This window comes from Erinaceus europaeus, chromosome 22 (genome assembly GCF_950295315.1).
Source record: "Erinaceus europaeus chromosome 22, mEriEur2.1, whole genome shotgun sequence".
Classification (NCBI taxonomy): Eukaryota; Metazoa; Chordata; class Mammalia; order Eulipotyphla; family Erinaceidae; genus Erinaceus; species Erinaceus europaeus.
The window spans coordinates 15,133,056-15,148,628 of NC_080183.1; the positions used below are offsets into that span (position 1 = coordinate 15,133,056).

Genomic DNA, 15,573 nt, shown 5'->3' on the forward strand with positions numbered 1-15,573 from the left:
TTCTTTGGCACTGCTTTTTCTTCCCTAACTGCTGGCATGCTACCCCCAACACACATCCACAGAAGAGTTAAATAGGGATATTTCAGCCTGGCAGGATAATTTCCCAGAAAGAGATTAGAAAAGGGAAGTGGATTAAATGTAAAATCATCTGGGACCACGATTGGCTGTTTGGGACTCAGTGAGGCATAGCATGTCTCTGTTTGTCTATCTGCAGATGACATAGTGAACATTGCTAAATGATTTCCAATAATGAAATGTGAAAACACACAGTTCCTTTGTCAGTCACATAGCTGTGGTTTGGTGTCTGATTCATTGTGGAAGTGAGTAGCTGTGACAGGCATTTTGTGGAGGGGTTTATTTTTTCTTCTTTTTGCTCCTAAAAAAATATTTGTGAAAGGTCTAACCTTCATGAAAGGCCAGTGCTTTTTGAAAAGAAACATACCTTTTCCTTGCAAAATGAAGATAGCAGATCAAACCTTGAGCTTCCACATTTCTAAGCCCCTGCCCATGCAGCTGGCATGTCCACCTACAAGGGCACCCAGAAAAAGGCCCCAGAGGCCTCTCAGAGAATTCAGCACTGCAAAGAGGGCGGGAGTATCCTCCTGAAATCTCCAGCTGGACCACACCCTGGGGAAACAAATTGGTTCCACATTTTTTGAGTTTCTTGAGTCAAGGTCAGCATACTGAAGGCAGCAGGGAAGAATTGTGCACTCATGTCCTCTAGTTAGATGAGTCTGGCTTTGGATCTCAGTGCTCCCACTTCACAGCCATGCTTCCCTGAATCAGTGGATCTCTCCTCCATCCCCCCCCCCCACCCCAGTCTCAGTTTGCTGGTCTGTAGCTGGGGGAAGGCTTGTTATACATTGTGGCTGTTCTGAGAACTCATTTGCTCTGATTTCTCCCTAGACTCCAAGACTGAGGCTACCTGAGATTTTGTTTCTATCAGAAAAGCTGCAGAAGTAACTCGTACCTCTGAGGGTTTGCCCTGCCCACTTGAAGGTGGTTCTGGCCAGAAGCAGGGTAGGAATTCACCCACCAAAGACAGGCAGAATTCAAGCCTGGAGAGCCTGTCCCCGCACTTTCTGGCTGGGGTGACAATCAACCCAAGTCTGTGCCTCCCTTTCTCAGTAAATGTGGGTGCTAGTTCTGATGCCAGAGGGCTGTTGAGTGAGGTGTATGTGCAAGTGACCCAGAAACAATGCAAAATGGAGATGCCTCCTATTGGCTGGTCAGTGCTGGGCTCCCCTGGTGTTTATGAAGGGAGAGCCCCGGCCCACCCCCAGGGGAGCAAGCTGGCTTCTATGGAGTGTGTCCTTTACAGGCTCCCAGCTGCCTTTGTCTCCAGTGGGCCTGTCAGGGCCAGCTCAGGAATGGTGCAAATTCATCTGAAGTGTTTGTTGTCCAAGAAGGCAGGCCTGCGTGTCTCTCTCTCTCTCTCTCTCTCTCTGTGTTCTAGAGGGTAGAAGGGCCCCTGAAGACAAGAGCTGGGAACTGAAAGGATCAGGAGGGGGTGGCTAGTGGTCAATTTGGTGGTAATAAGGTACTCATATACCTAGTTCTCCTTGACTTTGAGAAAGGGACCTTCTCTGCCTCTTCAGTTTGGAATTTTCTCCTTTTCTCTCTCTCCATTTTTTTCCATTTAAAATTATTATTACTATTATTGTTATCTTTATTGGCTAGAGACAGTCAGAAATTAACAGGGAAAAGGGAGATAGAGGGGAAGAGAGACACCTGCAGCCCTGCTTCACCACTTGTGGAGCTTTCCTCCTGCAGGTGGGGACTGGGGGCTTGAACTTGGGTCCTTGTGCACTGTAATGTGTGCACTCAACAAGGTGCACCACCACCCAGCCCCCATTTTTTCCATTTTATTGGCTAGGACAGAGAGAAACTGAAGGAGAAGGGGGAGGATAGTGAGGGACAGAGAAAGACACCTGGAGACCTGCTTTACCGCTTGTGAAGCGTCGCCCCTGCAGGTGAGGGAACGGGGCCTCCAACTAGAATACTTCCACGGATCCTTGCGCTTTGTACTATTTAACCGGGTGCGCGGCACCTCCAGACTCCTGAACCTGCTTTTCTTACACCACACTCCGCAAAGACTTTGTGACTCATCTATAAAGTGGGGACAGGAATGTCTCTGTGACTCTGGGAGTGACCTCATGCCCTCAGGGAGTTCTGCAGCTTTCAGAGCTTCTTGTCTACAAAAGCAAGAGTACCGAGTGACTGCGCCTGGTGCCTGCCTGGACTGATGCTTGGCCTGGCACAAAGCCTGGCACTGAATAAACACTGTAGCACCAGTGCCCCCTCCCACCCCTTCCCTCAGATACATTTCCAGAGTATCTTTCCAAGGTTAGTTTCTGATTATGCAAATAAGTACAGTATGTGCCATTACTTCTCTATTTTTATAGCGATGTTTACAAATCTGACACCAAGAGCCAGCAAATGTTTTCCCCATAAATGGCCAGACAGTAAATATTTTAGGCACTGCAGGACGTATGGTTTCTGTAGCTCCTCAGCTTGGCCATTTGACAGAGCGAAAGTAGCTGCGGACAATGAGCGGGACTGGGTCCCAGTTAGTCTTTATGGAAGTTTGCATTCAGATCTCAGATCACCTTCTTGTCTCAGGAGATAGTCTTTCTTAATGTTCCCCCCCCTCACCCCACACCAAACATTTAACATGTAAGACACCATTGTTAGGCTGTAGTCCATACAGAATTGCTGGGCGGGCCAGGTTTGTTTGGGCCTTTACTTTTCCTCTTTTTCATACATCTTGCAGTTTTCCTTGTGGATGGAGTTGAGTTGCTCCTTTCTGTTGTAAGAAAATATGATTCTGTTCCGTGGCTGAATCCTAGTTTGTTTAACCAAACCCCTCTGAAGGATGCTGAAGTTGTTTCTATTCTTTAAAAATATTTTGCTATTCCAAAATAGAGCTGTCCTGAGTAATCTGGTTCATCCATCATTTTGGGCATTTACAAGTACCCACGAGAGGTGGAGCTGGCACAGAGTCCTGCCATGTGATTTATTGAGAGAACCATGAGGAAGGGTGGCAAGAGGGTTCAGCCAGGGCTGGTCTCCAGCAAAGTGAAGGTGGCACTCTGACTGTCCCACCTCGAAGCAAGGGGCCAGGGCTTTCAGCAGTCATGGTTTCTTGGTCAGGTCATGTACTCAGTGTCAACCAAGAGCAGGAAGTACTCACCATAGGCCAAGGGGAGAAGGTTTAGTGGCAGCACAGAAGGTGGGATGCAAAGACAGCACACAGTGGCACATGGCTCAGCATTGTCAAATCGTTTCCCACTGATGTGATCCCAGTGGGGGTGCCCACTGGCAACATCTGAGAAGGACATTTTGCATCAACTCGACCAACAAATCAAACTTTGGGAGTTTTGCTAAGCTACTGAATTAAAAATGATTCTCAGAATTGTTTTCATATGTTTATCTCTTAGTATTGAGCAAGACTTGTTAAGGAACTCTATTAATAATCGAGATGACTGAAGCCAAGGTGGGTGGAGGAAGGAAGGAGCCTTTTATTTATGCGTAGGCTAGGAGCTCAGATCATTCTAAAAACTCTGGCCCTGAACAAAGGGGTGGTACAGGCTGATAGAGGCTTGAGAGCAAAAAAGCAACATTACGGAAGCAGAGGCTACAAGGTTAAGGGGTGGGACTTGGACCCACTGCTGAGGGTCTGGTTGCCTTAGCTACTGAGATCTTTCCTGCAGAGCTGTGTCTGTGGAAGTTTAGGCTCAGCATAAGATACACCACTGGGGGATGGGAATACCTTTTAGGAGGGCAGAAGCTAGCCAGGGTTCCAAATGCTGCCTTCTTAGTAAAAGTTCAGTCTGACCTTCATTGTCTCTACTTATTATCACTTCTCACCCAGTGAAGGCCAGCCTGCACCAACCACCTGCACTATTTCAGACTTTCTACACATTCTTAACCCTTTATGATATTTGCAGTCTTTCTGTTCTGTATTGAGGCCTACTTACAAATGCATCACAATCAGATTATAAGCACATATTGTAAGCATATCCAGGGGCTAAAATCTGGACTAAATGTATTTTCATGTGTTTAAGACATGCACACAAGTGTGTGTTTCTTTTTTCTGTGAACCGTCTGCTTATATTCTCCTCTGATTTATCTTTTAGGGCTATTAGGCTGTCCTTTCCATTACTAAAGGTTCTATTGGTCTGTCTTTCCCATTTTTTTAAGAAGATATTTTCCATTATTGCTTTTACTTTGTTTAAGGTGATTTTGACTAAGCAGAGATTTTTTCATTAGTGATTCGATTTATCCCTTTGAACTAGTGCTTCCATGCCCATTGGCGATATGCCTAGGAGTGAAATTACCAGGTCATTAAGTGCTTTCATTTTAACTTGTATAAAGATTGTTCAGACTGCTTTCCATAGGGGCTGTGCCCGTCCGCATTCCCGCCAGTGTATCAAGGCTTCTTTTTCTCCACAGCCTTACTGACATTTATTCTCACAGGTGGTATCTCCTTGTCATCTTGCTTTGCATTTTCCTAAGAATGAGTGATGTCTGTGGCCCATCTTCTTTAAAGAACTGTCTATTCAGATCTTCTTTCCCCCCTTTTAACTGTGTTGTTTGCTGAGCAGAGATTTTGGACCAGAAGTTGATATGGTGTGTAAACCCCCTAGCATGCTGCCTGGCACTCTGCAGGCCCTGAAGAGATGTTATTTCCGTGTCCTCTCTTGTAATTGGTTCCACTCTGTTTATCAAGCTGCAGACTGTATTTGAAACATCATCTACAATTCCCACCTGAATGCATCTGCTTATGTTACTTGTTTAAATTGGAATGTTTTCCTTCCCATTTTGAATTATGAAAGTTTTACCTATCTTCCTACCCATTTCTTAGGTCCCAGCTCAAATCCCTTCCTTCCTTCCTTCCTTCCTTCCTCCCTCGCTCCCTCCCTCCTTCCCTTCCTCCCTTCCTCCCTTCCTCCCTTCCTCCCTTCCTTCCTTCCTTCCTTCCTTCCTTCCTTCCTTCCTCCCTCGCTCCCTCCCTTCCTATCTTCCTTCCTTCTCTTCCTCTCTTCTCTTCTCTTTCTTTTTTCTCTTTTCTTTGTTTCTGACTACTTCTCAATTCTGGCTTGTGGTGGTGCCAAGGATTGAAACTGGGACCTCTCTCTGGAACCTCACACATTAAATTCTTTGTGTTAGCTTCCTACCCACCATGATCTTTCTTACACCAGAGTTCCTTTACCTCTGTTAGCCATCACAGTCCACTTGAGGTCCTAGTGATTTGTACACATTTACCATGTCTTTTATTTTCTATTAAAATAAAGTTGCCGAGAAGAATAGAAATTGCAAGGACCCAAGCAAGGATCCTGGTTTGAACCCCCAGCTCCCCACCTGCAGGGGAGATCACTTCACAAATGGTGAAGCAGGTCTGCAGATGTCTATCATTTCACCCTCTCTTTCTCCCCGTCTCCTCTCAGTTTCTCTCTGTCCTTTCCAATAAAATGGAAAAAGTGGCCATGAGGGATAGTGGATTTGTAATGCTGGCACTGAGCCCCAGTGATAACCCTGGAGGAAATTAAATTAAATTAAATTAAATTAAATAAAAAAACCCAGATATTTAGCTTTGTTACAAAAAGATCCATGTTTATTATAAAAATAAGTAACCCAAATACAAACACATTTAAAAGTTATTTATTTATTTATTTTAATGGTTTATAGTTGACAGTAAAATACAATAGTTTTTACATGCATAATACTTCCCAGGGTTTTTTAATTTAATCAATTAATTAATTAATTTTTCCTTTACTGGAGGATTAATGTTTTACATTCGACAGTAAATACAATAGTTTGTATGCGCATAACATTTCCCGGCTTTCCACAGAAAAATTCAACCCCCACGAGGTCCTCTGCCATCATGTTCCAGGACCTGAACCCTCCCCCACACCCCAGAGTCTTTTACTTTCATGCAATACATTTAAAAGTTTAGAGCAGTAGTCACACACATGAGGACACTCCCATTCCCAAGAGTGTAACTGTACCTTGCGGACCTTTCTCATGCCTGTGAAAATATTGAGAGAGAGTTCTTTTCTTGAAAAACGAAATGGAGCATACGGTCCACATTTTTATACAAACCACTTTTCTCATTCTATAAAGTAACATGAGTCTTGATTTTTATTGCCAGAGCACCACTCAGCTCTAGCTATTGTTGGTGCCAGGGACTGAATCTGGGGCTTCCTGCGTGCAGATTGCGCATGCCACTCTGTGTATCCACCAGGCTCTCAGATGAAGCATTAAAAGTACAGTGAATGGTGGATATAGCTGTTCTGCACATTTTATAGTGTGCTTTCTTTTGGCAGTAGAGCACTTCTTCAGCAAAATAATTAGGAAACCCAATTTATAGATTAGACTGAGTGCCGGGGGGGCGGATGGGGGCTCCTCGCCCTGCATTCCTGCCCCTCGCTGCTGCTCCAGGTCGTGAGTCTGCTGGACCAAGGTGGGAGATTCCACCTGACGGAGGGACCATGGAGGGCTGCACTGTGCAGGCTGTTCTTAGCTGGATCTGAGGATCCAAGCCAGAAGGCACAGAAAGATTTTTCTCCCTAAATCTTTTTATCCCACAAAAAAGAGCGCAGATGAAGAAGTGAAAAAAAAAAATGGAAGGTTTCTGTAGTTAAACTTATTTCAATGCTTTAAAAATATTTCATTTATCTAATGAGAGAAAGTAGAGAGAGAGAGAGAGAGAGAGAGAGTGCAGAAGGTGCTGGGAATTGAACCTGGGGCCTCAGAGCCTCAGGCAGGAGAATCTTTTTGCAGAACCATTATGCTGTCGCCTCTTGAATGTTTTTTAAGGTTTTTTTGTTTTTCAAAAAGTCCTTCAAATGCCTTTTTGAAGTACCAAAAATCCTTTTCTTTAAGGAAAGCATGACAAATAATTGGGAGGTAGGTGTGTGTGTGTGTGTGTGTGTGTGTGTGTGTGTGCGCGCCTTACTGAATACAAAGTTGGCAATCTTTAAAAATTGTAAAATTTCACTGATCCACAAAATTGTAAACTCTAGATATATCTGTTCTGGTCTATTGTGGATGCTTTTCCAGCATTTCCCTGGACCGTGTCCAGAGAAATAGCAAGTCCCAGTGCCAGGTGAGTCTGGGAACTGCTGTCCTTCATGAAGTCTTGGCTGCTCTTCCACGGCTGATGGATAAAGTGCCCACAGTCATCCCCTGACCTTTGTAGCAGTCGTGCTAGCCTATGGAATTGGTCCAAAATAATCTTCTTTCCAAAAATGTTTATTGGAAAAGCTTTTCAAGCATACATAATAAACCTGGATGGTATAACTTCTCCCTCCATGCTAAAGGAATATTTTCACAGAAGAAAAGTCATGTAATGGTGCTCACAACTGCAAAATTTCAATCACTCTGAACATACAATAGAAGAATGCCTACAAAAATGATGACTTGTCTATAGATAGGCTGCCGTGCAGCAATTCAGATGATAAACATGAAAAGGAAATCATAAGGAGTCGATCTAATGTCAAATGAAAAGGCAGAATTTAAACAATCCTCACAGATGAGGGCTTTAGAATACGCACTCACATCTTCAGGTTAAATGGAAATTGCTAATTTTTATTCTGTGCTGGGATGGGAGAATGGAGAATTCTTTTTTTTTCTCTTTGAATATTACTGATGCATTGTTTTCATAATGAAAATAAACGAGAGCGGCCTGGTGCAGTAGCCCGCCTGGACAGGGCACTGCTTGGCCACAGCTCAGTCCCCACTGCACTGAAAGAAGCTTCAGTGCTGTGATTATTTTACTTTTTCTTTTTCTTTCTTTCCTTTTTTTCTTATAAGACAAGTTACAGTCTTTTTAAACACTATTTTATTTTAATGAGAAAGTTTATGTGTACAGACATACACATAAACGCACCACACACACACAGAGAGAGAGAGAGAGAGAGAGAGAGAGAGAGAACCAGAGCCCTGCTCAGCTCTGACTGATGGTGGTGCTGGGGATTGAACCTGGGACCTCAGAGCCTCAGGCAGGAGAATCTTTTTACAGAACCATTATGCTGTCTCCACAGATTTTTAAAAAATTTCTTTATTGGGGGGGGTTAATGGTCTACAGTAGACAGTAAAATACAATAGTTTGTGCATGCATAACATTTCCATGTAACAATACGACCCCCACTAGGTCCTCCTCTGCCATCATGTTCCAGGACCCGAGCCCTCACCTCCCCACCCCAGAATCCATTACTTTGGTGCAAGCCTGTTTTTCCCCCCAATCTGCCTTTTTAGAGAAAGAGAGAGAGAGAAAGAGAGAGAGAAAGAGAGAGAGAGAGAGAGAGAGAGAGAGAGAAAGACTTTCTGCCCCTGTTTTTTCCCCCCTAAAGGTAGAGACACTGAGGGAGCGGGAGAGAGGAGAGAGAGAGAGAGGGGAAAAAAGAGGCCATAGAACTGAAGCTTCCTGCAGTGATGTGGAGGCCAGGCTTGAACCTGGGTTGAGCACATAGCTGAGCAGTGCGCAGTCCAGAGCTACTCCACCGGCCCACTCTGCCCCATAGTAATCTGGACTTGTCTTCATTGGGCACCTACCTCAAAGGTGGCTCATCTGTAGGTTTTTGTTAAGAACTGACAGGGGAGGCATAGTATTCACCTTGAGGCAATGGCTGGTCACAGCGCTTCAGAGACACCCGGCCTTGGTCACTAACATGCCATAGGAGCGGTCTAGCACCTTCTGCTGCTTCTGAGTTCCCGTGGGCTGGAGAGGCTTGGAGACTTGCTCAGAGTAATCTGGCAAAAGCCTGGTGGTTCCTCTTAAGGATAGGCACTTGCACTGACCCAGCCACCTATCCTGAGGGCTCCCCCACTTTCTGGATGGCCAACCAGGTGGTCAGAGATCAGCCAGACGGGAGGCCTCTTCCAATATGGTGGCTGTGGGCAGAAGCACACTGGAGGGTGGGCACAGACTATTCCTGGTAGGCTAACAACTATGCCGTGCTTATCTCCACAGGACTCTGGGTGCCCTCAGCCAGACCCGCCCCTCTCAGCAGCATGTGGGGCTGTCACGGACAGTCCACATGTACCTGGCCAGCTCTGCCAAGGCCCAGCAGACCTCCAATGCCCTGACCTCTGGCTTAGGCCTTGAGCAGAGGGATGGTGCCCAGCAGGCAGTGGATCTAGACCACTCTTCCTCTTCCTGGGGTAAGACCACCCTGTCTTGGGGTCCTGAAAGCACAGGGCATCCAAGCCTCAGCCCCTTCCTCTCTCCACCTCTGCTCTCCCAACCAGCCCACAAACAGCTACCCGGGGCTTGTCTCCTGCCAGAGGCCAAGCCCCTAGAGAGCTGCTCAGGGCTCTGCCCACTAGATGCTTAGACTAATAGCTCCCTCCTGCCCCCGGCCTGGTACTGGGCACCCTTACTGCACAACTGCTCTGGCCTTCCCTCCCCTGCTCCCCAGTCACCCAGCTCCATCACCACCCAGCCATGCTACCCCTGGGAGTGCCCACACCTTCCCCACCTACCCCACCATACACTGACCAGCTGATTTCTGCTTAACAGTTAAGGAGAGACACTTCACTGGGTAGGGCGCTGCATACCTTCCCAGGTATAGCCCAGGCCCAAGCTCAGCCCCACACGGCACTGCAGGAGGCTCTGCTGTCTCTCTTTATATGAATTTTAAAAATCTAGCATTCTGGGAGTAGGGTGGTAGCGCAGGGGGTTAAGCACACTTGGCACGAAGTGCAAGGACTGGTTCCCGGCTCCTCTCCTGCAGGGGAGTAGCTTCACAGGCAGTGAGGCAGGCCTGCAGGTGTCTATCTTTCTCTCCCCCTCTGTCTTCCCCTCCTCTCTCCGTTTGTCTGTCCTAACAACGATGACATCAATAACAACAATAACTGTAACAACAATAAACAACAATGGGGCAACAAAAGGGAAATAAATAAATAAAATCTAGCATTCTTTCTCTGATACGTGTGTATACATGTGTATATGTGTACATATAAATCTTACAGCAATGAAATTGTGTATTTGACAGGCCTCTGGCTCTGCAAAAAAAATTTTATAGACAAAATTCATGTAACGGGTCAGCAAAGCAGCTCACTTGGATAGCGCCTGCTTTGCAGGTTTGAGCCGGAGGCCCAGCACACTGAAGAAAGCTTTGGTTCTGTGGTCTTTCTCTCTCCCTCTCTATCACACCTCCCCCTCTCAATTTCTCTCTGTCCTATCAAATAAAACAAAGAGAAAACATGGCTTCCAGAAGGGGTGGAAAACGCATTTTGGGCTGTAGACCGCAGGCTCTCACAGCTGGAACTTCGCCCCTGTGGTCCTGTTCCCAGGGGCGCTGGCTAGACCCTTGGGTGGGGCCCCTTCCAGCGGAGCCCTCAGGACCCAAGCCCTCTTTCCGCAGGGCTGAACCTCACTGAGAAGATCCGGAAGATCAAGATCGTGTTCACCCCCACCGTGTGCAGGCAGAGCTGCGCCCAGGGGCGGTGCACGCACAGCTGTGAGCGGGGCCGCACCACGACGCTGTACAGCCAGGGCGGCCGCACCCCGCACCCCGACCCCGCGCGGGGCTTCCGCGTCTGTGAGTGACCCTGGGCCCCCAGGGTGCCCCCCTGGCTCCTTCAAAGGCTCCCCAGCCAGTGAACCCTGGAAGGCCCTCCTTTGTTTCCTCAGTGCTTCCCTCCAGGGCGCCCCCATTGAGTGTTCCCCAAGGTCCCCCTAATGAGGAGCCCCCAATGAAGGCACCCTGGTGACCCCAGTGTCTCCCTGGGCTGAGGGCTGCTGTCGGCACCCCCAGCTCCCCCTGGAAAGTCCCTGGACAAGGGGGTGCCGGGGCCCCTCTGCCCCCCTCACCAGGCGGCCTTCGCAGACTTCTGCCAGATCCCCTGCCTGAACGGTGGCCGCTGCGTGGGCAGGGACGAGTGCCGCTGCCCCGCCAATGCCACCGGGAGGTTCTGCCACTTGCCCGCGCCTGGCACGGTGCACCCCGGGAGCACCCGACCTCGCCACCAGCTGGAGGCTGCCTCCTCCAGGCAGTCCACCTTCACACTGCCCCTCTCCAACCAGCTGGGTGAGGAGGCAAGGGGGAGGGGACTGAGGGGGGGGAGGGGAGCGCAGGGCTATGGGGGAGGAAAACAGATGAGGCCCACAGTGGAGGGGGCAGGCAGGGGTGGGGCGGGTCTCCACTCCTTTCTTCACAGCCTCCTGCTCCTCCTCCTCCACAGATCAGTCTCACTCCCGAAACTTGCTTCACGGTTGTGGTCTCTTCCTCTCTGTCTGTCTCTGTCTCTGTCTCTCTAGCAGATTAAGTCATCTCAGAGCGAGGAGGCCTGAGGGACTGTCCAAGCACTTCTTTACCCTTCCCTCTCCACCCACCAGTGTTCTCTGCCCTGCCTCCTGTGGTGCCATGGGTGAGCTGAGAGTGTAAAGTCAAAGGTATCCCGGGTCCTGCGTGCAGGGACAGAGAGCAGCACCATGAAGCGTCTCTCTTGTCACTGGGTGCCAAGCAGGCAGCAGAGCGCAGAGTTGTGTGACAAGTGGTCAGGGACGGAGAGCCCAGTGGTCAGGGTAAAAAAAAATCCTGGGCCTGGGGGCTGAGGGGGGCTGGTACAGGAGCTGGGCTGCTTCAGGCCTCTGCCTCTGGCCTGAGAGACAGAGGTGGTGCTTGAGGGTGGAGGGGTGTGGAGGAGTGGGACACGATGGGCACGAGGTCATTCTTGGAGAGGACTCAGGAAGGAGTCTGGAAGTGGCTAAGGGAACTTTCTGTGAACACTGGGGAGGGACATCACAGGGGTTCAAGCAGAGGGCTGGAGCAAACGGAAGGAAGCAGAGAGTTTGGTGGTCACAGGGAGGGGGGGGCCTGCTTTCCTGACTCTGCCCCTCTGTCCAGCCTCCCTGAACCCCTCCTTGGTGAAGGTGCACATCCACCACCCGCCGGAGACCTCCGTGCAGGTGCACCAGGTGGCACGGGTTCAAGCCGAGGCGCCGGAGAACAGCTTGGAGACCAGACCCCCTGGCTGGACCTTAGCCAGCCCCCACAGCCACTGGGACAGCAACAGCCTCCCCTCTGCCAGGCATGCAGGGCCCCCCCCGCCAGCCCTTCCAGAGAACCCCAGGCCCCGAGGGCTGCTGGGCCGGTGCTACCTGAATGCTGTGAGTGGCCAGGTGAGAGTGTAAAGCCTGCTTGACCCTGGAGACTCCTAGAACAGTGATTGTCCTCCGCACCCTGCATGTACACTGTCTGCAGTCTCCCATGGGGCTGCACCTGTTTGTGTTGGGTGGGGGCACACCCCAATCTCAGGCTTTCCTGGAACATCTGTTTCCTTAGGAAGAGTGAGGGGTCGCTGGTGTGTTGACTTTTTTTTTTTTTCCCTCCAGGGTTATTGCTGGGGTTCAGTGCCTGCACTTTGAATCCACTGCTCCTGGAGGCCATTTTTCCTATTTTGTTGCTATTGTTATTATTATTGCTGTTGCTGTTGTTATTGAATAGACAGAGGAAGGGAAGACAGAGAGAGGGAAAGACACCTGCAGACCTGCTTCACCACTTGTGAAGCGACTCCCCCTGCAGTGGGGGAGCTGGGGGCTTGAACACAGATCCTTGTGTCAGTCCTTGGGCTTAGCACCATGTGTGCTTAACCCACTGTACTACCGCCTGGCCCCCATGTTGACCTCTTTTTCAGTGTGCCCACCCCTTGCTGGAGCTGACAGCCCAGGAGGACTGCTGTGGCAGTGTGGGGGCCTTCTGGGGGGTGACCTCGTGTGCACCGTGTCCCCCCAAACCAGGTGAGTGCTGAGCAGTGGAGCTGTGGAGGGACCTCTTCCAGGGCCTGGCCGCTGTGTGGGATGCTACCTCCACCTCCCGCAGGCCAGGCTTCCAGAACAGTCCAGCAAACTGGACAGGCTCTCCAGGTCAGCCTTGAAGGTGTTTCTGATGGATGGTCCTGGTGGATGGGACAGCTCAGCCTCGCTGGCAGGTGCAGCTGGCCTACCCCTGAGGCTGGCTTCCTGGAGGAGTTTCTGGCATCTGGGGGCTCAGATTTTAGGGGTTCCTCCTATGCAGGGGTCCTGCCCAGCCATGTGGGCACAGAGGTTTGACACATCACTGGTTCCTTCATTATTCCTTGGAGGGGTGCAGAGGCCTTCCCCCCAGTGCTTCACTTCCTGCTCCCCCACCTTCTAGTCCTTGGCTTGGAATGTTCTAATTTTAGAATGCCCTCAGCCTCAGGGTGTATGAAACCTGTCCTCTGTGGGTGCCTTTATCCATTTGTTCATTCATTCGTTCTTTCTGCACTCACTCACTGGGTCTCTCTTGCATGCCAATCACTGAGACTGTGGAGTGACAACACTCACACGCTGTCCTCATGGCTGTTGACCTTACAGTGGGAGAACAGATGACACAGGACCTGAGCCTGAGGGTAACCTCTGCCCACAGCAGCCTGTTCTGCCTTCGGGCTCTCTACTAGCTGGCCCAGCCTTTTGCCTGACTGCAGGCCCTCTGTGCAGGCCAGGGCTGCTCTGAATGTCAGTCTCTGCTGTGGAGCAGGGATGATATTTTCTTTCCTCTTCTTTTCTTTATTCCTCCAGGGTTATCACTGGGTCTCAGTGCTGGCACTACAAATCCACTGCTCCTGGTAGCCATTTTTTCCATTTTTATTGGATAGGACAGAGAGAAATTGAAAGGGAAGGGGGAGATGGGGAAAGAGAAAGATAGACACTTGCAGACCTGCTTCACAGCAGGTGTCTGTCTTCACAGGTAGGGAACTGTGTGCTCAAATCCAGATTCTTGCACAGGTTCTTATGCTTAGTACTATGTGTACATAACCAGGTGTGCCACTGACTGGCCCCCAGGGATAATATTTATAGACTGAAATTCAAGGTGGCATCTTGGATAAGGCCCGGAACTCTCAAGCATGAGGTCTTGTGTTTGATCCCCAGCAGTACCAGAAAGATGTACTGGTTCTCTTTCTGTGTGTCTGCTTCTTTCTCTTCCTCTTCTCTTTCTCTCCCTTCTCTTTCTCTTTATTTCTATTCATCAATAAGTCTTTTAAAATATTTCAATTAATTTATTGATCTTGAACAGAGACAGAGAGAAATTGAGGAGACAGGTAGCTATCTGAAGCACTGTTTCATGAAGCTTCACCTCTGCAGGGCCAAGGGATTGAACCCAGGTCCTTGGGCCCTGTAATGTGTGTGCTTTCCCAGCTGTGCCACTGCTCTTTTTAAAAACAAATCAAGGTGGACGGCTTTGCAGTTTGATGCCATTTTTAGTGACGTGTTGAGGTTTGAGTGTCCTCTACCTAGTGGGCAGAAGGCCGGTCCTGCCCTCTGACTCCCCCTGCCACATTTTGAGCTGGAGACAGTGGCAGTGCCTGGAGCAGGGCTGCTGGAGAGTAAATGAGGTGATGCTGGTGCCAGGTTGCCTGGAAAGCAACTGCCTTGGGGGGAAAGTGAATGTATGGGTCTTGCCTACTCAAAAGGGCTCCCAGCTGCACAGCACTGCCCCCTGCAGGCCAGAGACAGTTTTTATTCTCTTGCCTTGTTTTCCTTCCTTGTTTAGATCACACCTGCTGAGACTTCCCTAGCCCAGGTCCCAACAGTGAAAATTCAAGGAAAGTGCTCCTTCGTCATCTGTTCAGTCTTCATACAGATACAAATCTAGGACGTCAGCTGTTCTCTTAGCTTGGTGCTATTGTGAAGTACACAACCCAGGGGTCCTTGGGCATAGGTGGTGGCGTACAGCATGACATCTGAGGAGCTACTAAAGGAGTCCAGTTCAAGACATGGCCAAGAGCTTAACTGCCCAAAGGGAACTGCAGAAGCAGAGGATGGAAAGAGGGAGAAACCCCTGCAGGTGTTCGGGGCACCCAGAGCTGAACGGTTGCTCTGTCCCAGGCACCCCCCCCCCCCCGCAGACCCTGGAATGCCAGGCATGGCAGCACTCAGTGCCAGGACTAACAAAAACCAGGACAGTGGAAACATTTCCAACATAGGAAATGCAAATGCACCACTGGGTCTCATAGAGAAAAGGATGAGGTCTGGGGCCCCCTTGTTTGTGTGGACTGAGTGCCAGATACCCAACTCAGCTAGATGGGCTGGGACAGGAGGTTTGTCTAAGTCAGCATGACCAGCAAGCTACTGTGCAAGCCCCAAGCTGCCAGAAGGTTCTGGGGATGGCAGGAAGACGGGCAGAACTTCTGGGTTCTAGACCATCCTCTGCCCCTCTGTGTTGATTGTTCTCTCTCTCTCTCTCTCTCTCTCTCTCTCTCTCTCTGTCTCTCTGTCTCTCTGTCTCTCTGCCTCCAGGGTTATTACTGGGGCTTGGTACCAGCACTACAAATCCGCTACACCTGGTGGCCATTTTTTTCCTGTTTTGTTGAATAAGACAGAAAGAAATTGAGAGTGGATGAGACAGAGAGGGAGTAAGAGGGACATCTTCAGACCTGCTTCACCATTCATGACAATTCCCCCTGCAGATTGGGAGTGGGGGCTTGAACCTGGATCCTTGTGCTTGGTACTATGTGTGCTTAACTGAGTGCACTACCGCCTGGCCCCTTGATTTCTCCTCTGACAAAATAAGGGCTTTCTCTCTCCATCCCGGTGAGGCT

The 15,573-nt window shown here is 49.4% G+C and overlaps 1 protein-coding gene across 1 annotated transcript in view; it reads left to right on the forward strand.

The window, feature by feature from the left end:
• The window catches only part of LTBP2 (latent transforming growth factor beta binding protein 2), a 73,976-nt gene that overhangs the window by 23,066 nt on the left and 35,337 nt on the right, over nt 1-15,573 (forward strand). Inside the window, exons 4-8 of the mRNA XM_060181304.1 lie at nt 8,978-9,168; nt 10,374-10,550; nt 10,839-11,039; nt 11,859-12,133; nt 12,649-12,751. Of these exons, the coding sequence (XP_060037287.1) occupies nt 8,978-9,168; nt 10,374-10,550; nt 10,839-11,039; nt 11,859-12,133; nt 12,649-12,751 (947 nt within the window). The remainder of the gene's footprint in view (nt 1-8,977; nt 9,169-10,373; nt 10,551-10,838; nt 11,040-11,858; nt 12,134-12,648; nt 12,752-15,573) is intronic.